Source organism: Meleagris gallopavo, chromosome 1 (genome assembly GCF_905368555.1).
Source record: "Meleagris gallopavo chromosome 1, MGAL_WU_HG_1.1, whole genome shotgun sequence".
NCBI lineage: Eukaryota > Metazoa > Chordata > Aves > Galliformes > Phasianidae > Meleagris > Meleagris gallopavo.
The window spans coordinates 76,891,768-76,915,760 of record NC_139404.1 but is presented as its reverse complement, the minus strand read 5'-3'; the positions used below and the strand labels follow the sequence as shown (position 1 = coordinate 76,915,760).

Here is a 23,993-nt window from a genome sequence, read left to right as displayed (position 1 = left end):
CACCATGACTACTGCCGTGAAATTACATAGTGAAAAATAAGTGCAAATAAAACTAGGTAATCATAACAAAGAATCATTTTTGTCTAAAGGAAGAACTGTTGGAATGATGTATTAATGGATAACATGTACAACAGGAGATTAATTGGACTATGACAGACAGAGAAGTGGCAGAGGAAGGAAGTGGCCTGTGGTTTCCACAGAAAAATTTTATGGTGGCTGGATGACAAAATGAGAGAGTGGAGACACAGGTGGAATTGTTTTTGTACGAGACTGTACCGTTGTGGGGACAGGGGGATACACAATGATGCATTTCCCAGGAGGTCTTTACAAAAACCCATACTTGCATAAGTCACATGGGAGAGTATGTTAAGACAACTAGAGAGCATTCTACAGCACAGTGGACATGTTCTGTCTTTGTTTCTCTTGACATAAACAGTATGTTTGTACTTACCTTCATCATCTGAGAGCTGCAACCCTACCCTGTCTGGAAAGCAAGCCAGTGGATTCTGATGACCTTGAAATAATTTTCAGCAAACCAGATTGACTGCAGATGCATCTAAATCTACCACAGTATGTGAAGCAAACAATATCTTTCTGATGGAATAAGATAGCAGCAATAATTGCTGCTACCCTCAAAATGACTCTTTATTAATGTGACAGAAGAATCTGAAATGTAGCATATATCTTCCAGAAGCAATATATAAAAGGGTTGTCAGGGCTTTCTCTTGCAAGTAAGTCTCCAGCATTCACAGAATGACTCATGCCTTTCAAGGCAGTGTTTTTCTCAAATCCTTCTCCATGATATCTGCAGTTTTTCCTAGTGACGATAAAGAATTTGTCTGAGACCAGCCAAATGATTCTTCTGGACAGTCCTTATGTGAATTACTTTCAAACTATCAGAAAATTGAATGGAATCCTGCAAGACTATCAGATAGCTGAAGGGGAAAGAAAAAAAAAAGGGTTTGCCTTAATTCACTATCACAAAGGAGAAGCAACTAAATGAAAAGGTGTGCAACTGTGACCACCACAAATCAACTTGATTACTAGATTTCACAAGTTAAAGAAATAAAACATTCTCAGTGTTTAGAGTATAAGCCTGACAGTATGGAAGCTGTAGTTATGGAGTAATTATATTTCTAGACATTGGCCCCCTTACACCACCTTGAACACCTCCATAAAATTTATGTCTCCAAAATGAGAATAGTACATTATATCAATGAGGAAAACATGGCAAATAGTTTTTTCAGAACTTCTCTCTAAGAATGAAATATAGACAAAAATACAAATGAACTCTGAAAAAATGCTCTTATAAATGCTACAGATGATACAATGAGATTTCAAGCTATTGCTCTGCCACAGTCATTTAGATAGAAATTGAGTTTCCAGATATGGCAAATATTGTTTAAGTTTCTGCTTACTAAACTCAACTGCAGTGCATTCTTTCTCTTAACTTATGATACAACAGTATGTCATAGTGACACTAACATGAATTTTGGTGGTGGCACGAAACTTACAGTGATCGGTAAGAAAATTTTCTTTTCTCTTTTAAATCACTTTAAATCCTGGTTATTCTCATCAGATTATTTCACTTTAGCATTATTTTCTTCTTTATTAAATTGATGTTTTACTGATGTTCTAGTTGCCCAGTCTATTCTGGAGACTAGATTAAGTTCTATTCTAGGTAAGGACACATATCTCACTTTGAATAACTGAAAGAAAACATTTTCTGTAATAAAGAACTGTCTGTCAAATGAGTTAAGTTGAAAATGGGTTGAAAAATATATGCATGTCATCAATATTCTTAATAAATCAACACCTGCAAAAATCACTGTTCTTGAAAAGTGTAACTGTGCTTCCAGGTTATTGTGGAGATAACACTGAAAGGCTATCTGATTTACAGTTACATTTAGGAGAGGTCTCAAAAAGAAAATCAAGACTCTAAAAACAAAGTACTTAAATCTTATGGGGGTAAGCTAAAACACGTTAAATCAGATAACTGGGAAAGACATATGTCTACTAGTTTTTAGCTAACAAAGCAGAAGCAAAAAGTACTCAGCTTTATCACAGGCAATACTAACAGCTCTATGCAGCTGTTTAACAATCAATTGTTAAAGATAGAAAACAGCTCTCCACAGCATGGCAAGATTCTTTCTGTATAACAAGTTTGTTAGGATTGTGCTAAAAAGTCTATTTGGTAGAAGAGTCATACTGTTTCAGAATAGATGATAAAAAGCTGATGAATATCACCAAAAGACTCTTTTCAAATTAAAATAACTTTCGGAGAACATTTATTTCTAGGTCATAGTTCAGGATTTGGACTCTTTCCAAATCCAGAAGAAAACAAACGTGTTTCTAAGACTGATAGATCATAGAATCATAGAATGACTTGGCTTGGAAGGGACCTTAAGGATCATCAAGTTCCAACCCCCTTGCTGCAGGCAGGGTTGCCAGTGATGGTGATCTCTTCTTCTCATTACTATTATTCCTGGAATTAGAAGAACTGATGCCACATGCTTTTATACCAGCCCTTCATTGCAGAGCAAAAAAACTTTCAAGTGATAAAATTCTGTCTCCATAGGAAAAATTGAGGCCCTCAATGGAGGTGATCAATTAATTATGATTATTTTTTTTAATATGGTGTGAATCTGAGGTGCTGATGAAAAACAATACGCTGATTCATCATTGACTGCTGATACTATGAACCAACTTGTATGCTAAAAAAAAACCAAAACAGTTATTTTACAAGAAAAGGCTATTAATGACGTTGAAAGGAGATGGGGAAATAAAGAATTGAGTCTTTTCAGCTGAAAATAAGGAAAGAAATCTGCTTTCTCTTCAGGAGGAGTACATTCTAGTACTGCATGTTCTTAAGTGTCCTGTAAAGAATTTTTGAAAGCTGCACAAATTGATTCACCTATGCCTGTATCAGAGAGTTCTGAAGAGGAATTTCTGGGACTTGTCTCACCAGATTAGACAGACACGCGGTTGCTGTTCCTTTACAGACCTTTCTTTATTTCCTAGGAGACAATAGATTAATGTATGTTTTGTTTCACTGTCTACCACATGAGGGAGGGTTAGTCCTGAAGCTTTGTTCAGAGAATGGACAGTAGCAGAGAGGTTTTAATGCAGCTGTAAAATAGTGTGAATAATGAAAAATTGTTCTTTGGCACTGGGACAAAACTCACAGTACTAGGTAAGTCAAAAGTCAGATCTCTGTAGTATATGTAATATTGTTTTAGGGGATAAAAGAATTTCTTAACTAACAGCAAAATAATGGTAATTTTTCCCCCATCCACAAGGACAGGACAGATTCTTTATAAATTGTTTATTAGGAAGGAAAAAAAAAAAAAAAAGGAAGACAGATATGGAAGCATAGGGTTTGCAGACACTAATTTTAAGATCCTTTTTAGCTTTGACTTGTTCTGCTCTGTCTTCTCTGACTGAAAGCTTCATGATGGGAGAAATGATAAAAATAATTCTGCTCCCATTGTCCAAGAAAACAGATCCCTCTTTGGTCTGTATGTTTTGTGAGCTCTTCTGTCTCGCTTTGTATCAATCAAAAGCAACATTTAGAAGGTTTGACCATGCTCACTGTTCATATTCTTGTGGCTGCTGAATATGGCAGGGAAGGAGCAGATTGTTGGTACTTTGCTTTTCTCACAATAGATGTTGAGCAGGCTGCTTGAAGTTGCAGTGGGACACTGGCTCCATTTATCTTTCTTTTTCACTGTTCCTGATTTTTAAAAAGTCTATGTTCTCTTTCTCTTGCTCTTCTGAGCAGGGAAAGTGCACTGTTCTCCTCTACTCTTTCTATTTTTCTCCATCTACTTTTCCAGCCTTCTCCTCACGCAGAAAAGAATTTAACACTGCTTACCTGACCTGTTGAGCATTTTGGAATCCCAGAGTAAAACTTCTTTTTCCATCTGCCACTGCAAGCTCTGATACCAAACTGTAGAAATACACACCAGAATACGTTCCTTTCAATATTCCCATCTTAAGGAACTTAGACTGATAAGGGCAACACAAGGATTTTGTGGGTTGTAGTCTGATGAGGTACAGCTTTGCTTTTTAACTGCACCAGTTATATTTGGAATTGACACTGTAGTCCAAGTTATGCACAAGCTGTTATGATTTTGCCCAAGTGCTTGATGTAAAGGGCAATTGAAAATTTCTCTTAATGATATATAGTATATACATAGATTATTTTCAAATGAAAGTACGGGTTAAAGATAACAAGAAATCATGAAAGTGATCTTACTGGATGAAAATGGAATGGAAGAACTGTGATACGTTTTCTCTGGGATGAGTGAAGAGAGTAAGGAAGGGCATACGTGGTTAAGCATTGCATCAGTGAGCTTACTGACCAACATGGACAATCAGAACAGAATGGGCTGATGACAACATGTTTTATGATTGCCTTTATTTTTGCTTGCATCAGTCTCCTTATTCCACTTTAAATATGCTAATTCTCTGGCTATGTTTGGTTGTTTTTTTTTAAATTCTTTTTACTTTTATTCTCTCTGTAAGCCTTTTTCACAGCTTTCCTTCTTTGTTTTGTTGTTGTTTGTTTTTAAACCTCCATCACTATTTGTGTTTTCTTTTCTTCACCTGTTTCCATGTCTTCACTCATTAGCCACCACACTGATGTTATACTAGAGATACATTAGGAGTTAAACAACAAAGACACAACCAGCTACTGGAAGTAAAAGTAATCAACTTTAGTTTGTGTTAGCTGGAATGGATGCAGAGGAGTTCAAAACTTTCTAGTGAGTTGACTATGAAGACACATTACTATGAATTACTATACCTCTTCTGAGGCCTGCATGAGCTTATATGTGCAAGATATAAAATTCTTTTGATTTATATGTGTCCACTCTAGAAAAGAGAAAATGATCGTGAAAAGCATCCACAATTCATAATTCCATCACATAGAAACAGTACAAAGTCTTTGTCCATAATTCTCTCCATGAATTTCTCTTTCCATGTGTGTTCTGCAGACCCAGTGGATTTGTCATGCTAGATAAGATTTTTTTTTAAAAAATGGATCTCTAGAAAAATATACATGAAATATAACAAAAATATTAAAAAGTTGATTTTGGGTTTACTGCTTAGTAAGTAACATCTTACCGTAGCCTTTTAGCTCCTTTTTGACTGTAGATGTTGTATACATATACGGATATGAATCATCTAGGACATGGAACATTTTTTTCTTGTGAGTGTATATGCATTTTATTTGGAAAGTCTTATATGAGGTTTTCTTATTCTGAGGATAACCTAAATAATAAATGACATAAATCAATATTTCGTAGTCGTAAAATAGGATAGTAAGTTAAGAACTAAAGATAAACTTGTCCTACTCACTTTTAGATTATGTACCTGAAGTGATTCAGACAGTGAGAATAAATAACTCTTTCCTTTCAGATGGTATCATACCTTGAGCGACAAGTAAGGTATCACATGGAAGTAAAATTTTGAAAATAGCAGTAAACATCATGTCTTACTATAACATCAAGAATGTGCCACAGTCAGCTGAAGATGCTTATGAATTTTATCTCCTAGTACAACATCACAAATACAGGCCTACTGTGTACTTTTCTACCAATATGTTTGCTCTGCTTCTTATCAACTGTTCTGTTCTAATAGAGACAACATGAGAAATGCAAATAGTACTGCGTTTCTGTTGCTAGAGCTTTTATATTACTGTATAACTAATGATTTTTGCACTTGTGCATATCTGTATTACAGATAATTATCTGTCTACTAGGAATTTATTAAAAGGCCAGTTGCACAGCCCAAAAAATTCATAGTTAAAAGGGGTTGTTGAGAAAGTAATGAAGCCTCTGGGCTATGTTACTTTCTACATTACTGTTTCAGGGAAGACCAATGAAATCAAACCACCGACTGTGGCCATCTTTTCACCATCAAAGCAAGAGATTCAACAGAAGAAGAAGGCCACACTGGTGTGTCTGGCCTCCGGTTTCTACCCTGATAACCTCAATTTAGTCTGGAAGGTGAATGACGAGAAGAGAACAGAAGGAGTGGGAACAGATGAGATTTCCACATCAAATGGGAGCACTTACTCATTGACCAGCAGACTGAGAATCTCAGACCAAGAGTGGTTCAACCCTCTGAATCGTTTTGAGTGTATTGCCGAATTTTTTAAGAATGAAAGCCAATCAATACATAAATTCATCTATGGTGATACTGGTGAGTAAAAAACAAAAGAGTATTGCCATGATTTACATAGTGGAAATCACAGAATCATAGAATCACCAAGGTTGGAAAAGACCTGAAAGATCATCCAGTCCAACCGTTCACCTACTACCAATAGCTCCCACTAAACCATGTCCCTCAACACAACATCCAGTCTTTCCTTGAACACCCCCAGGGTCGGCGACTCCACCAACTCCCTGGGCAGTCCATTCCAGTACCTGACCACCCTTTCTGAAAAGTAATACTTCCTAATGTCCAGCTTGAATCTCCCCTGCCGTAGCTTGAAACCATTCCCTCTGGTCCTATCACTAATGACACGAGAGAAGAGGCCAACCCCCAGCTCACTACAACCTCCCTTCAGAAAGTTATAGTGAGCAATGAGATCTTCCCTGAGCCTCCTCTTCTCCAGACATTCCCAGCTCCTTCAGCCTCTCCTCATATGGCCAGTGTTCCAGACCCCTCACCAGCTTTGTTGCCCTCCTTTGAACATGTTCCAGGGCCTCAGTGTCTTTCTTGCAGTGAGGGGCCTATGCTTCCCATGAGGAGAAATGCTAAGTCATGGCTTGAAACAGTGATTGAGCACCTGGTAGGAAGGCAGGGCCAACCCAGGGTTGCTCAGTTGCATGCAATACACCTGAGTGACCAGAAGGTTGTGGAGCTGGGATCCACCCCCTTCCATGACCTCATATTAAGGGCTGGCAGTGGAGGTGAGGGTATCTTACTGGAGATCCCTGCCTTCCTGAGGCCTCCCAAAGGTAAGCAAATTTTCTTCTTTTGTTTCTGTGTCCATGGCTGCTACATTTGGGCTCGTCCTCTTTTGCTGCAGTTGAACACTTTATCACTCTGCTATTACTGCCATACTTTCCATCACATTCTGGTGTTACAGTGTACAAGTTAGAAATCGCTTAAAAGAGGGAAAAAATGGTATGGGCTATTTATTTCTAGACAGTGGTTTGTTCATGACACAAATGTATTTGTAATTATATAGGTATTTGTATGTCTTCATATTCATAGCACCGTGTATCTACAGTATTATCTATATAGAGAGAGAAAATTTTGAAGGTTTATTCAAATTTTCTTAGTGTAAGAACATAGAAAAACATAAAATATATACTAACATAAAATGAAAAATACTCAGTGTAGTAAAATAGATACTGTAAACGCAAACATCAAAAATGTGTTTGTTCACACCAAAGAAAGATGTGATGTTTTTGTTTTCATTTGTCTTTCAGGATGTATGCTTACTAAAGGTATGTGTACCTTCTCATCTTCTCATAGGCAAATAAACATCTGTATTTCAATTCCAGTTTTACTGATGGTAAGTATAAGAGGTGAGAGAGACATATATTAAATTTCTTTATTATAGAAGGGTAACTTACCCTTTCAGATCTGAGTGACACCTCTGTTATTTAAAAAAAACAAACAACAAGAAAAAAGTGAAGGTTGGAGCAGCATTCTGTATGGTTCTTATCTACATTTACCTTTTGAAATAATAGAAGAAAATGTGGAACCTTTCCATGCTGTCACTGCTCTTTCTATCTCCCCCAGTCTTCAACATCACCTTCTATAGGAAAGCTACATTTTACCTTTTTTCTAGCAGAAAGAAAAAAATCATCCATGAAAGAAAAAAATCATGCTAGCCAAGTGATTATGACATTGAAATTGAAAATCATAGAATCATAGAATGGCCTGGGTTGAAAAGGCCCACAATGATCATCTAGTTTCAACCCCCCTGCAGTGTGCAGGATTGCCAAACACCAGACCAGGCTGCCCAGAGCCACATCCAGCCTGGCCTTGATTGTCTCCAGGGATCCACAACTTCCTTGACTAACCTGTTCCAGTGTGTCACCACTCTCTGAGTGAAAAACTTCCTCCTAATATCTAACCCAAACCTCCCCTGCCTCAGTTTAAAACCATTCCCCCTTGTCCTATCACTATCAATCCATGTAAACAGTCATACCCCCTCCTGTTTATACGCTCCCTTCAAGTGCTGGAAGGCCAAAATGAGGTCTCTCTGGTGCCTTCTGTTCTCCAAGCTAAACAATCCCATTTTCTTCAACCTTTCTTCATAGGAGAGGTGCTCCAGTCCTCTGATCATCTTAGATGCCCTCCTCTGGATCTGTTCCAAGAGTTCCATGTCTTTCCTGTGCTGGAGGCCCCAGGCCTGGATGCAGTATTCCAAATCCGGCCTCACAGGGGCCTTTTTGAACCTCATTAGCTTTTCATGGGCCCAGTTTTCCAGCCTGTCCAGGTCCCTTTTGTTGACTTCCCTTCCCCCTGCTATATTGACTGCACTGCTCAGCTTGGTGTCATCCACAAACTTTTTGAGTGTGCACTCGATGCCTTCATCTATACCATTGATAAAGATGATGAAGAGCACCGGTCCCAAGACCGACCCCTGAGGGACACTGCTTGTGACCAGCCTCATCCCCAACACAGAACCATTGATCACAACCCTTTGGCTGCAACCAGCCAAACAATTCTTAATCCACTTAGCAGTCCATCTTTCAAATTCACACTTCTCCAATTTAGAGACAAGGATGTGGTGAGGGGCCATGTCAAAGACTTTGCTGAAGTCCAGGAAGATGACATCCATTGCCCTTCCCCTGTCCACTGATGCCTCCACTCCATCATAGAAGACCACCAGGTTGGTCAGGCGAGATCAGAAAGCTGTTAAAATAAAAGGCTAGATAGCATGTTATTTTGTGCTGTGTAAAACTTACCTGATATGACAGCATTTACTGACAATAACAAGTGAAAACAAATGTGTCTTGTAATTCAACTTAATTCAAGTTCCTAAGGGGGATTTACATGACCAGCCTACATTTTTATCAGGTGTGGAAACACAAAGGTTAACCATTCCCAGTCAGAACATAGTTTCTTATCATAAAGCCAGTCTGTGTCTTTTCTAGGATTGCTTTCTCCTGTCATTCTTTGAATCACAATATTCTTTCCCGTTCTGAGCCATATCAGATATCAACATAACCATTCATTTGACTGTAATTCCTTTGCTTAGTTAAAGATTTCAAGTATTTCTGGTACATTTCTGGTATCAAGTCTCTCCAGATGATGATAATTTAATACGCAAATTGCATTTGCTTTGCAGAGTCCTACTTGCATTATGGAAATTCTATGAAGCTCACTTACCTCATTCTGTGTGCCAAAGCCTTCCTTTATGCAATTTTGGTGTGCACTCTGATGTGGAAAGTCAAGGTATGCTGATGCATCACTTACAGGCTGAGCTTGTCCACTAGTACAAGGATTAGTGGACAAAACAAAATTTACGATCACAAAAAATCACAACTAGTAAGTTTTCTGTTACAGTTTTTCCAGAGCTCAAACAAAATTAATGCTGTCCAGCAGAGAAATTTTTCTGAAAACATATGGAAAAAGATAAGAAGTAGTAAGCACAACTTCTCCAGAAAGCAAAGGGAAATATCAGACACATCATGTTTTTCTGTAATCACTGAGGAGGGACACTTGCCTGCAGCAAAAGTAGAAATCAGTGGTTTGAAGAAGATATATACAATGAATGGCATAAATCTAAAAAAATGGGAGAATTTTAGGCAGCTAGTAACAGACATAAAATATTTTTTATCTGTAATCTTTTCAAATACCTGATAGATATTTCTGATAAGAGTAGTGGAAGCCTCGGCACCAACTTTCTTTAGATGTGGACTGGGAATTGTGTTTGAGAAGGGACATAATAGAGTTAAGAGTGAGTATGAGTACAACCCCAGTTATTTTCAAGACTTTTTTTTCCTCCTTTTTGAAGCCTACACGAGAAAGTACATTACTGGGTCACAATCATTTGTGAATTTTTTTTTATTTTTTATTTTTATTTATTTATTTATTGGTAAAGCTATTAACTCAGTATGTAAGTAAATAATATGTATGGGTACTTCTGTAGCAAGATATGTTCTTGCTACTAGGAAAGGCTGAAGGAGCTACAACTTCACAGAAGCACAGTGTCACATAACTGTAGGGGTTGAAATCAACCTCTAGATAACAGCCCCCTGCTAAAGCAGGTTCTCTACAGTAGGTTGCACAGGAAAGTGTCCAGGTGAGTCTTCTTCCTTTTATTTATATGGAACTTCTTATGTTCCAGTTTCTGTCCCCTGCCCCTCATTCTATTCCTGCATGACACTGAAAAGAGCCTGGCCCCATCAACTTGACATGCTCATTTCTGTGCATGTTCTCAGGAAACAACAGTAGAGGCAGTTGTAGGTTTGGACTATTGTTTCACCATGCTCTTGCTTAATTGTTTATTCTGTTTTGTTTTCGTTTAGGCTGGTAGCAAGCCATATAAAGAATAAGTGAATAATCTCCTCCATCTCATCAACAGGAAAACAACAAATTCCACGTTTTTCTTTTCTGCAGTAGAGTCCAAGCTTCTAATATCTTCTTTCTTGATGGTTCTCTGTTCTCTCCTGTTCTTTCAGCTTTGCTTTAATCACTGCCAGATTTCCCATGGACATGCAGGGTAATCTCTGTCCTAGCTTTAAAGCACCTCCTTACTGCTCAGAGGCATCAGCTTCTTAAATTAGGAATAAAGTTTGTGTCACTCCATTCAAGAAGCTTGAGTGTTTTTTCCCAACTTGGTATTTTGTTGCAATACTATTCTACACCACAACTTCAGTGGCACTTATATTATAAAATATACACATTAAAATACATTCAATGACAGTACTGAGAGGAAGAATCTATCTGCTGTGTGAATATTAGAAGGCTCATCAATTGCTGATGTTGTGTTCTAGCAAATAAAGTGGGGTTCCAAGCTTTAAAATCTTGCATGCCCCACTATCAGTGACTGAGAGAGTGAGGATCCAGGTCAACTGCTGGGAGACTGATAGTGCATATGTGTGGGTCTCAGTGTATGTGTCTGTGTGCGTGTGTGGGGGGAGGGGGGAAAGGGTGGAACTGAGGTTTTGTATCTGTGAAAAGGAGGGAGGGTCTATATGAGGAAGCAGACTGAGGCTGTAGTCTTCAGAGCTTCATATGTCCCTCTACAAGCATGTGAGGAGACCAACGATCTAGGGCCAGTTCCTGAATAGCCTGAGTGTCCAAGGTGAGCTACTGGAGGGATTCACGCTTTGTATAGTTTCTGTTAGCAGACCTTTATCCTGATCAGCCAGAGGAGAAAAGAGTGATGCAGCTGTTGATGTTTGTGCCTATGTAGTGCTAAGTTTTTCTCCTTGTGTTACACTACATGACCGGCTGCTGTGGCAGGCAGATAAGGAACAAACAAGTGCTTGCTCACTCCTTCCAGCAGTGAGATGGGAGAGAGAATTGGAGAAAAAATAAAACTCATAGGCTGAGATAAAGACAGTTTGATAGGACCAAAAAAAAGGAAGGTAAAGCAATCAAAATAATAATAACAAAAGAATATTAAAAAAACAAACAAAAAAACCAATGTAATTACCACCACCTACTGCCCATCCTTCAGCGATGGAGCACCACCAATGGCCAATTTCTCTGTTTTTGTCACATGTTCTGGAATGTCCCCTTGGCCAGCTTGGGTCAGCTGTTTTGATTCTGTCCTCTCCTGCCTTCTTTTGCACCCTCAGCCTCCTCACAGGCAGGACAGCAAAATAAGCTGAAAAGTTCTTGACTTAATGTAAGCATTGCTCAGCAACACATAAAATATTTGTGTATTACCAACACAATTCTCATTCAAATTTCGAAACATAGCATCATAACAGCTACTAGGAAGAAAATTAACTCTGTCCCAGGGAAAACCAGGACACTGGTTCTGTCAATGTGTATATTTGTATTTTGTGTCTGGGTTGTTTTTTTTTGTTTGTTTGTTTTTGTTTTTGTTTTGTTTTTGTTTTGTTTTTATTTGATTATTTATTTATTTATTTTTACAATACATAAATTCCAGTGGATGGAACTGGGGACAGGGAATGGCAGCAGTTTAGTTGGGCTGTTGGATTCAATAACAACAAATAAAACATATGGAACTTAGAATCATAGAATCACCAAGGTTGGAAAAGTCCTCCAAAATCATCCAATCCAACCATCTACCTACCACAAATATTTACCCACAAAACCATGTTCCTTAGTACAACAACTAAACATTTCTTGAACACCTCCAGGAATGAGCACTCAACCATCTCCCTAGGCAGCCCATTCCAGTGCTTGACCACTCTTTCAGAGAAGAAATTTTTCCTAAAATTCAACCTGAACAATCCCTTGGTGCAACTTGAGGCCATTCCCTTCTAGTCCTACATGAGATAAGAGGCTGATCCCCACCTCACCACAACCTCTCTTCAGGTAGTTGTAGAGGGTGATATGGTCTCTCCTGAGCCTCTCCAGACTAAACAGTCCTAGTTCCCTCAGCCTAAGCATAGTGATCCAGCATGGCCAGATCCCTCTGTAGGGCTTTCCTACTCCTAGGCAGATGGACACTTCCTTCCAATCTGGCATAATCTGCAAACTTACTGAGGCTGCACTCAGTCCCCTCATTTGGGTGATCAGCAAAGGACAAGCCCCAGTACCAAACCCTAAAGAAAACCACTTGTGACTGCTTGCCAGCTGGATTTAATTCTGTTCACCACAGCTCTCTGGGCCCAGCAATCTGTCCAGTTCTTTACTCAGCAAAGAGTGCACTTGTTCAAGACAGGAGCTGTCAGCTTCTCCAGGAGAATACAGTGGGAGACAGTAACAAAGGCTTTGCTGAAGCCTAGGTAAACTACAGCAACAGTCTTTCCCTCATCCACCAGGTGGGTCACTTGATACAGAAGGGGATCAGATTGGTCAAGCAGGCTCTGCCTTTCATGAACCCATGCTGGCTGGGCCTGATCTGGTTGTCCTGCACATGCCATATGATCCCATTCAAGATGTAACCCTCCCTGGCACGTAGGTTTGGCTGATAGGGCTCTAGTTCCTTGGATCTTCCTTATAACCCTTCTTGTAGATGGGAGTCATTTTGTCAAGCCTCCAATCCTCTAGAACCTCTCTGGTTGACCAGAAGTTGTGATGGTGGAAAGTGCCTTGACAATCACCTCTGCCTGCTCCCTCGGCACACTCAAATGGATCCCTTCTAGCCCCATGAACTTGTGACAGTCCAGGTGGAGTAGTACGTTTCTTAAACATTTCCACCTGAATAGTGGCTTATTCTGCTCTGCACCCCAGACTTCCAGATCAGAAGGATCCTTCCATCAGGATATCAGGATAACAAGATGACAGGATAACTGGTCCTGCTCTTAAAGACAGATGTAAAGAAGGCACTGAGAACATCAGCCTTTTCCTTATCTTCAGTGGTCATGTTCCCCACCACATCCAGTAAAGGAAGGAGATTTTCCTCAGCCATCCTCTTACAGTTAATATATTTGTAAAAAATTTTTTTGTTCTCTTATACTACAGTAGCTCAGCTTCTGTACAGCTTGCTCCTGCATCTCTAAGACTTCCTCCCTGAGGAGTGGTCAGCCTTCCTGGACCCTTTTCTGTTCGGGGCAGAGTCCCAAGGGACCCTCTTTATCAGTGCCCTGAATAGTTCAAAGTCCACCCTCCTGATGTATAGGCAGTAGTTTTTCTGACCCCCTTCCTGACTTCACCAAAATAGAATTTACCATTCCCTTCTAGCCATCTTAGTGCCCCTAAGATAACAATAGTGTACAGCGCTACTTTGATAAGCAGTGGTACATTTTGCATTATTTTTAGGAAAAACAGGTTTCCAATCTTTCATCCCCAACTTCTCAATAGTCTTTGTGCTACTATTTATGCTATTCATAAATCGAGAAGATAGGCCTAAACTCAGTCCAGAAAAAGGAAAGCAAAATGAATGTCAAGAACAGTAGGGGTGTTCCTGTGATCTGACAATCATTACTTTACTGAGGATACTTGGAGGAAAAAATGAATCCTAGAGGATAAACATACTGTTCTATGACATTCAGTACTATACGAGGAAGAGGGCTGATGGTATCATGTGAGAGAGGTGGGAAGGCTGTGAAATGAAAGCTTGACTACTGTGAAAATATAGCTGTGGGAAGACTGAAAGTAAAAGACCAGTTCAACTGCTGATTCGAGTTCAAAAAGCAAGGTAAGAAGTATTTACACTCCCAAAGATCAAGACTATTGTCCATTCCCATCTTTTGATATCTTCATAGTGACGAGCATGCTGTCCAGACTCATGTATCTGGCATCAAAGGATTTTTCCCTTTTGGGCATGACAGAAACACTCCCAAGGAAAAGGATGAACAGGTACAGAGAACTTTTGATATATATCCTATATTAATTGATCAGTATGTGAATGAGCTGTACATAATTTTGGTAATTCTTTTCAGTGTTGAAGGAGATGAAGAAATTCAAAGTACAGAATAACCACAGTTGATATGAAATTGTTGCTTTGTTCAAACAATAGAATTAGGCAAAAGAATAAACAGGATAAATGCCCCCTTTTCTTGGAAAAGATAAACCATGAGATGAGCTCAGGACTCCAGTGTCTAGTATAAACAAGTCAAGGCCTGTAAAAATACTAGTCTGGAAATTAATTTCAGAGATACAGTTTTCATAAGCCTATGATTCTATCAAAAGTCTAAAAGGAACCATTAAATTATCATCTAAGATAATTATCATCTAATGAATTTTAATTTCAGAAAATTACAGAATCACAGAATGTCCCAGGTTGGAAGAGACCTCAAGGATCACGAATCTCCAACCCCCCTGCTACAGACAGGGCCAACAACCTCCACCTGGCTCCACCTAGACCAGGCTGCCTAGGGCCCCATCCAACCTGGCCTTGGGGCCCTTGGGCCCCTCCAGGGCATCCACAACCTCTCTGGGCAGCCTGTTCCAGCACCTCACCACCCTCATAGTAAAGAACTTCTCCCTGATATCCAACATAAATCTTCCCTCCTTCAACTTAAAACCATTTCCCCTTGTCCTGCTTTTATCTACCCTTTACACAATACTCCATCCAGATGGGGCCTCACAAGGGGCAGAGTAGAGAGGGACAATCACCTCCCTGTCCCTGCTGGCCACCCCTCTTCTGATGAAGCCCAGGATACCATTTGCCTTCCGAGCTGAAAGAGCACATTGCTGGCTCACAGTCAGTTTTTCATCCATCAGGACCCCCAGGTCCTTTTCTTAAGGGCTGCTCTCAAGGACCGCTCCTCCCAGTTTGTATAGATGCCTGGGATTCCTCCAGCCCAAGTGCAAAACCTTGCACTTTGCTGTATTGAACCTCAGCGCAGGTTCACCTGCGCTCATCTTTCAAGACTGTTGAGGTCCCTCTGAATGGCATCCCTTCCTTCCATTGCGTCAACTGCACCACTCAGCTTGGTGTCATCAGCAAACTTGCTGAGGGTGCACTCAATTCCATCATCAATGTCATCGATTAAGATGTTAAGGAGCACCAGACCCAAGACAGACCCCTGGGGATCTGGGGCTCATTACCAGCCTCCACCTGGACATAGAACCATTAATCACCACACTCTGTCTGCAGCCTTTTAACCAATTTTAAGGAAAACACCTCCCTTCTCGGTAATTTATTGCAGTAGCTCAGCACCTTCATTTCTGAGTACATTATTTCAGTCCGAAGATAATCAGCTCCCAAACATTAATTCATGTTAATCTCTTTCCAGCCAGATTATTGTACTCCTGCACTGTAAAACAGCCTCCCATGTCTTACTTTAACTTACTTCATTCTATTGCTTGGTTTGTATCCAATGTTTGCACAAATCATTCCTAGTACAGATCGTGTTTGAAGCTCCTTCTGAGTCACTTCTCTACAAAACAGCTGAAGACACCTGAGTAATTTAATTCCCCGTGGAAGCCCTTCATGGGGCTTTGGCTTCTATGTCTTACTCCTAGGCATTATTAGCTGTTCTGACAAGGAACAGCAAGGGCTAGCTGGGAAAGGAAGCCAGGAGACAAGGGTGACCACAACTCAGGCAGTGTTTTCACTATCAAAGACATGATCTCACAGCACCTGCACACATCAAGTAGAGTTCCAAGAAAGGTGAGCAGTGAAACAGATCGAGACTAAATCTAGGATGTCCAGTCAGGAGCAAAAGAAGACAGGAATAGGGTAGGCTGTAGTTCAGAGACAGGGCTGGAAAGAAGGATACAGTGTGGATTCACAGAATCACAAAATGATTGAAGTTGGAAGAAATCTTTGGTGATTAGTTAGTCCAACCCCCCTGCTCAAGCAGAATCAAGGATCAGGCTGACAGGTTGCCCAGGATCATGTCCAGATGGATTTTAATTGTCTCCAAGAATGACAGTTCCACAGCCTCTCTGTGCAATCTACTCCAGTGTTCAGTCATAATTAGAAGAAAAAAAAGAACCTGTTTCCTGATATGCAGATATATCCTCCTGTGTTTCAGTTTGTGCCAATTTTCTCTTGTCCTGTCACTGGACACCACTGAAAACAGCCTGGTTCTGTCTTCTGCAAAACATTCCTCATATATTTTTGCACAAAGATGAGATTCCTATTAGAGTCTTCTCCTTTCCAGGCTAAAGTTCCAGCTCTCTCAGTCCTTCCATATAGGAGAAATGCTCCAGTTCCTTAATCAGCTCTGCGTTCCTTCACTGAACTCACTCCAATATCTGCATATCTCTCTCGTACTGTGTAACCCAGAATTGAATACAGCAGTTCAGATGTGGCCTTATCAAATCACCTCCCTCATCCTGATGGTAAGACTCCTAATGCAGTCCAGAAAACCATTATTTTTCTTTGCTACAGGGGCACGTTGCTGTGCATAAACTCGCGGTTCAAAGTCTGTTCAAGAGACAAGACCAAAGACATGAAAATCTACACTGTTCCTATGAGGGATACATCTAGAAGACAAGCTATCAACAGTGTAGGTGCATGGTTCACTCAGAGGACATGACCAGAGACAGAACTGGATAGAGTTTCACCTACAACATAGCTCATGCAAGAATTGAAGGCCTAGGTCTAATCTTAAATGGATATCCTGGTCTCATGTACAGACGGTGGAGAATGAGGTCCTAAGTTAAGGTGATCAGGTACAGTGCACCTATTGGCAACTCAGACTCTGACAGAAAGTATCAATATGAAGCCTGTCTAAAATTACCACTCAGATAAAATTTGGCTTTGACTACCTTTGTCCTGTTCTTAGAGGACTGTGGGCAATATGTACAGAGAACCAAAAAACAGACCACAATTATAGGTAAGATTTTCAGGCTGCATCCACCAAAACTGTTAAAAAGTTTTCAGCCTAGTTACATACAACAATGGGAAGCTGGAAATTAATTGTTACCTAGGTAAAAAATGTGAATTGGCTTCAGATATAGATAAAATCAAAGAGATCAATCTACTGAGACATGACTAAGAAGGCCGATGTTGACTTATGCCAGCCATCTAACCCAGAGAAAACAGCTGAGACAAGAGTTCCTCCAGGTAAACACATTAATGAATATCCAATACTGTAAAAGACTGATCCTGAGTTGTGCGTTATAAGCCAGGTGACCTCAAAGGACATAGAAACACCAATGAGTGAGTGTCCTGTTCATCCAAGTCCAGGGTGCTGGCCACAACTTATACTGGAGTCTGACTGCTGGGTTTGCTGTACAGAGCATGTATATGCATGTGCATGTCAGAAACCTTAGGATAAAACCTTCTGTCCAGCTGTCATACCCATTTTAATATATTAGTAAATTTATTTTAGATACTATGTCACTTGATGGTATTGCTTTCTTCTTGTGACTGCTTTATCCCTAAATTACTCCATGACAGAAACTGTAATCATTTTTTTTAGTGCACCTGTACTGTTTATCCTCTTACTGGTATTTAGCATCTGTTTGGTATGCACATCTGTGTCTTTCTTGGTTTCAGTCTGTCACAGCCATCTTCCTGCTTCTTACCAGATATATACAAGATAGGAGATTGGATTGCTGAGTGGCAATGTGTTGGAGGAGACAAATGGCACAGTACAATTCAGCATGCAGAGATATAGAAGCATTTCTATTTCTATTTCTATCCCAACAGTTGTTCTTTGAAAGTCTTGACAGTCAAGACCACTAATTTTCCATAGTACAGTCAGTATAAGCACAGACTTATAAATATTTTCTAAAATTTGTCCTCAGTCTCTTAAGATAGACTTGAAGAAAGCATCATGTTCAGTCATCATAAGAACACTAGCAGGAAAGTCTGATGCATTTCTTTGGAAGCCGTTTACAGAAACACTCCTTGAAAAGGGTAAACTGATTCTCCTGAATTCACTCAACCAGAATGGATAGACAAAAGATAGAGATCTCTCTCCTCTTGGAGAGGTCGCCAACATGAAAATTCTTTGATCCCATGATGAAATTCTGGCAGTGTTCCTATTTTTCTTCACACAGGAAAACTTGTAGTCTAGACTTCATTGCAGCCTGTGTAAGTAGAAGAAACATTTTGCTTATTCCATCATTGATCTATAGATATTTCCACCATGAGAGTAGACCATTCATACAGGAATCAGCTAGTTTTTGATCATTACTTAATGGCCACATGGGAACCATATTGCTTCAAGCAGTATCTATCTGCTCCCACACGGAGATCTTTAAGATTCTGCCTGGTTGGTGCTTGAGGAAAGATGAATACAATATTATCACATGAAAATCAAAACAAAACAATTTTGACAGGTCTACAACATTGTTCTTGCTAGGAAAAAAAGCACTAAGTCAGGTAAGTAACTTCTTGGAAGAGAGCTACAAGAAAGTAACTTCTAGGAAGAGAGCCTACTACATCTAACTCCCACTTCCTCACTATCCTTTTGAAAATATATCCAACAGGATACTCCTTTGGATGTAGTATGGACTAGTTTCTATCAGAGTTTGATGCTGGGACCATAGCAGCGGTACCAGATGAGGAAAAGAAAAAGAAGTCTGTACTTTTAACAAATACATGTTTTTTTTTGTTTGTTTGTTTGTTTGTTTGTTTTTTAAGAGTATTAAAGAGCTGTATGAAAATTAGGCAGGAGGGAAGTTGAAGGAAATAAATGCAGGATGGGTGAATGGATGAGTTCCAGAAATTCAACTGTTCATTAGCAAAGCTTAGTGATGGCAGAAAGAGGAGAGATTCACTGCTTCTGCTTTTATTTACAAAAGATGCCTCAGACTGAATTCTGAAACTAATGCTGAGAAGCAGGATACAGAAATGAAAATAGTTACTTCTTGAATAGGCTGGGTTTGCTGGATACAGTACCTCCTGAAATAATATTCTATATATTTTTGCAAAAAGTACATTTTTTTCTAATACAGATGAGAGGAGAAAAGTCCCTTCTGTATGTGATCTAGTGCAAGATATGATATATCCTGATATCTTAGAGGTTTTATGTGCTGTTGATAGTGGCAGCCAATTCTGGTACCTCTTCAAATTACTGTGCAAACTCACCACTGAGCTTTGGAGAGGGCACCCGTCTAACAGTGCTTGGTAAGTCTCCTTTGTATGTTTATTTGTTGAAACTGACTCATTTTTCCCGCTTTGTGCTTGTCATTTCCTTCACCTCCTCAAAATACTTTGCTTTGAAACAGGTGGGAATATCATACTGAAGAAGTTTAGTTGGTGCTCTGATTATAGATGTTACTTATGTAGTTTTATGGCTGGTTGAATCTCCCAATAAATTCCTTTTCACAAGAATGCCTATATGGGTCAAAGTTACAAGGCATGAAGTAAAGGAGGCCTTTTTGAAATCACTTATGAAGGAAACTTGAATTGATTTCTCTTTCACTCTTAAACTCTTCTCTTAAACTCGGACTATGAAAAGCATCACAGTAATTTGGACATCGGCTTATAATATTTTAGAAATAAGTGTTTGCAAAAAACGTTAACAGTGCTTAACCAGTGTCCTTTAAGTTTAGAGCAGATATCAAGAGGACTGTTACAAGTCAGGAAATGTCATTTACAATGTATATTTGAAATTAAAGAAAGACAGAAACACTACTTAGAAGAATTCTGTCTTTCAGCTGTTTTTGTTTAAACCACTATTTCCTACTGTAGTCAAGCATGTTTAAGTTATTCTCTGTACAGTGAGCAGGATGATCAATCGTACAGCTGCAGTTAATACTTTCAGAACTATTTTTTTGCTATATTTGCACTTATAATTGTAAAAGATGTTCCTAGGTTTTTGGGGGTTTTTTTCTTCTGAGAGTATCAAGGCAATATGAAAAAATGAGGTAGGGGAAAAAAGAAAAAGAGAAACACAGACAGGAAAGTATGTGTGGGAAAGCCAGTAAAAGAAAAGAACAAGATGAGGAGAATTTATTGAATTGTTCTGATTCTTGAAATAAAACCCATTAACTGGAGATAAAGACACTAATACTCTGTTCAGGAGTTGAAATATAGATTAGTGATCTGTGATGAAATTTCATAGATGTCAGAAATTTCAGAGGGGAGAAGTGGGAAGTTTATGGAGTCTTCTCTATTCTCGACCGTTCAAACTCTCACATTGTTTCAAGAGATGGTACACACTGCCTTCTTATAGTTTCCCTCTCAACTTCAGACAGCAGACCTCAGTGACTACAATGAGTGATAAGTGGAGGCTGACAGCAAAACTGAGTGTGTCTGCCAATTCTTTTTCACCCTACTTAACACAGGTTTTTGTTAACACATGCCATAAGTACTGATCTTTCTGTGGAAGCTACCTTTTGCACATTCAAAGAATCACCTCCCAAGAAACACATGCAGTACAAATTCTTTCTGGTGGCTCTGATAAGACTTTACATTGAAGATTCCACATGGCCTTTAGTTCATCATCACTTAAAGCATTGAAAATCAGTGTTTTCATAAATCTCTTGCTTAAAAACAGTGTTTTTGTATGTTCATGGAAAAGAGGATTCTTTAAATGAAAAATGCTTTTGTTGTTATGCCTGAAAGAGGAGAAAATATACTAAAGGTCTACAAGGAAAGGATGGACAGAATCTTCCCAATGGTCAGAATATTTCAGTGCTGAAATATCATGCTTTATCTCCTGCGGCTTGTGTATCTCTTTCAAAGGTAGCTCTTCTGGGTATAGGGGAACTTCAATATAGAAAATTTGTGCCAACATGAAGGATGAAGACAAGGTCCTCAGACATTTTCATGTGAAGGTGAGCAACAATACCATATTTTGAAAAAGAAATACGACTCAATGTTCTAGGTAAGAAAAAATGTATAATGGGAAATCTTAAATTGGGTGTTTCAGGAAAGATAGACCAAGAAAGGTGCAGTTAGCAGGAATTCTGAAGAAGAAGAGGACAAATTAAACAATTCATGTTATTAGATTTCCCATGGAAAAGGATGTTTTTATATTAATCTGTTATGATAATAAATCTGTAGAAAGTAAGCAAGATTAATATAAGAAATTGGAGTCAGAATAGTGAGATGGGATCAAAGAAGAGAGCCCAAGCCAGATAAGACATGTTCTGGAAGAACATATATTGCATCTACAATGCAGAACTCCTAGAGATTCTATCCATTGTTCACATAATATTCTGGTTGTCTTCCACTAGAAATAAATGATATTCCTGACCAAATCTTTTCCCCAGAATTAGATTGCCTTCAGAATGAACCAATCCTTCTTATTCCTATGTTTTTCCTGACTCCTGTTGTCATATCCAGATAGAATGTGTGTCCATGGGACTGGGAGCGATGTACTTCTACTCAAAAGGAATTGGCAAAAGACATGGAGGCAGATGGAAAGAAAGTAGAGTGTGTACAGAAGGTGGATGGATCTTATATTATGTAATTTTATTCCTAAAAAGTGTGGGGATACATCAATGTCAAAGTGCAGTAGTAGACAATATTTTATTGATGACAGACAAGTGAGTAGTCATTTTTTTGCTTTCATCCAAAACATAATTAGAACAAAATGCAGAATATTTAACGATGAAGTACCAAAGAGATAGCTGATAGGCCTTCTTTTCAGTACATCTTTGGGTACTACTGGACAAAAATAAATAAATAAATAAATAAATAAATAAATTGAAGTTTTAACATGTTGATCACTGGACAGGAGTGAGCAGTTTTGATATTACACTGTGAGGCTGTGTTCTGTCAATACCCTGTATTTTGGAGACGGAACAAAAGTAACAGTTCTAGGTAAGTGGGACTTGTGAGAAGTGTGTGTTTTGCTGTGCAAGGGGAAGGGTTCTAGGGCTGTAATAATGATCAGTAAAGAGAGAATTCAGTGAATTTAGATGAAGGATCCCCTCTTCAGAATTTCTATTATTTATGCTTTAGAGTTAGCACAGAGTAGAATGGAATATAAAAACTCAGTTGATATGGAATAGCAACAGAATGCAGTCTAAAAGTAATTCCAACTCTTTCTGGAACACAGAAAGATGGATAAGGTATATAAGGATATTTGGTGAAAATGGTTGTATTTATTAAGCTTACCAAAAATATCCTGATGAACCTTATACTCACTTATAAATTTACAGAGTGGTTTTAGTGGACCTTGATTAGAGTGAATAAGGGAGAGATTTTTGGGTGGGCATTTTAAAGTGTATATTCTGGAGTAGTACTGCAGTTAAGAGTTTTGTGTAAGAAAGAAAGAAATATACCAAATACTAGAGAGTTCTTTTAAGATTCTGAAATAAAAAGTAAGGGAATATTTGGTGGGAATTTAATTGGCAAAATCTGGTGATCCTCACTTGGATTCTCTTGGAGAGCACAGAAAGAAAAGAGACAGGCAACAGAACACGTTTAATAATAGTTAAGAATAGGGGAATTTTAGTGCCAAAGAGAGTGCGTATGTGCATGAGTGAATGAACCTACTGTGTTCTGGATCTTCTGAAAACACACTAAGAAAACCAGTTAAAAGATATATGTAGTGTGCTAACTAGAAACAGTTTGAGAGAAAGTGACCTGCACATCCACCTACAGGAAAAGTGGGAAAATGCAATTTTTCTCAAATTAGGCAATCTAATGCTGACCCTGGACTGTATCATTTGATTCAGAGAACAAAAACAAGAATCCAAATATTGAAATGCTAGTTGCGTTGAAATGAGTGATTAATCTTCAACAAATTTCACTATTTTCAATATTTCACTTTTTAGTTTCAATCAGACATCTATTTGCACTACTTAGATTTGTTATTTTTACCATGTCTGGCTGTCCATCTGCTGTCTTGCTATTAAGATTTCATAAGGATTCCTATCAGACAGAGGGGAAAGAGGAAAAAAGGAGAAAGAAATGGTCAAATGAATCTGAGAAAGAAAATCAGGAACAATTGAAAATGCTAAAAAGAGAGAGAGAAAATTCTGTAATATCATCCACAAGGACATAAGAAAAGGTAAATGTGGATTACGTCACAAAAAATTTCCATAGCAGGGGAAATTTTGCACACATATACACACAAAACTATAGCATTCAATATTTACAGTTTCAGATATAGGCAAGTAGACTTAGTGTTTACAACTTAACCCTGTTTTTCTCTGATCTCCATTCATTTCCAAATTGACATCAATTGCAAGGAAAAGTAAGAGAAAGTTTTAATAGAAAAGATGGAGCTGACAAGTCCTGTGACATGGAAATGAGAAGCACAGTTGAAATCCTATTGGCTTTTCTTCATGATATAACGAACTTTGCAGTATTTTATTTTATTTTGTTTTATTTTATTTTATTTTATTTTATTTTGCATCTAATTAAGACACCAAGGATATAGTCCACTTTTTTATTTTCAAGATGAGAGGAAGTGCAATCACCATTGTAGAATTAAGACTTCACAATTTAAATCCATATTTTACTCAGTAGATTGGTAGAGTTAGATTTCTTCATAGAATCATAGAATGTCTTGGGTTGGAAGGGACCTCAAGGATCATTAGGTTCCAACCTCCCTGCCACAGGGAGG

The 23,993-nt window shown here is 38.7% G+C and overlaps 2 protein-coding genes across 4 annotated transcripts in view; both read left to right on the top strand.

Moving 5' to 3' along the window:
• The window catches only part of LOC100538410 (M1-specific T cell receptor beta chain-like), a 46,658-nt gene that overhangs the window by 14,765 nt on the left and 7,900 nt on the right, over positions 1-23,993 (top strand). The window contains exons 3-4 of the mRNA XM_085236140.1: positions 7,228-7,231; positions 22,185-22,240. Coding sequence (XP_085092266.1) covers positions 7,228-7,231; positions 22,185-22,240 — 60 coding nt within the window. The remainder of the gene's footprint in view (positions 1-7,227; positions 7,232-22,184; positions 22,241-23,993) is intronic.
• LOC104912840 (T cell receptor beta chain MC.7.G5-like) lies at positions 1,426-10,782 on the top strand. 3 transcript variants are annotated; one of them, XR_014886432.1, is made up of 5 exons: positions 1,426-1,522; positions 5,875-6,207; positions 7,446-7,531; positions 9,320-9,426; positions 10,503-10,782. XR_014886432.1 is itself a non-coding variant. In XM_031555628.2 (5 exons), exons 1-5 carry the CDS (start codon positions 1,486-1,488, stop codon positions 10,527-10,529), a joined length of 522 nt encoding a protein of 173 aa, XP_031411488.1. In that variant the 5' UTR covers positions 1,427-1,485; the 3' UTR covers positions 10,530-10,782. The 3 variants fall into 3 exon arrangements, 2 of the variants coding, with proteins under 2 accessions (XP_085092250.1, XP_031411488.1); XM_031555628.2 differs by having other exon boundaries at positions 1,427-1,522; positions 7,446-7,463; XM_085236124.1 differs by having other exon boundaries at positions 9,320-10,782.

Coding starts and splice junctions, on each gene's coding strand:
- LOC104912840 (XM_031555628.2), top strand. CDS start 1,486: ATGAATTTTGGTGGTGGCACGAAACTTACAGTGATCG. Junction 1,523..5,874: donor CACGAAACTTACAGTGATCG/GTAAGAAAATTT, acceptor TTACTGTTTCAG/GGAAGACCAATGAAATCAAA. Junction 9,427..10,502: donor CTCTGATGTGGAAAGTCAAG/GTATGCTGATGC, acceptor GTTTTCGTTTAG/GCTGGTAGCAAGCCATATAA.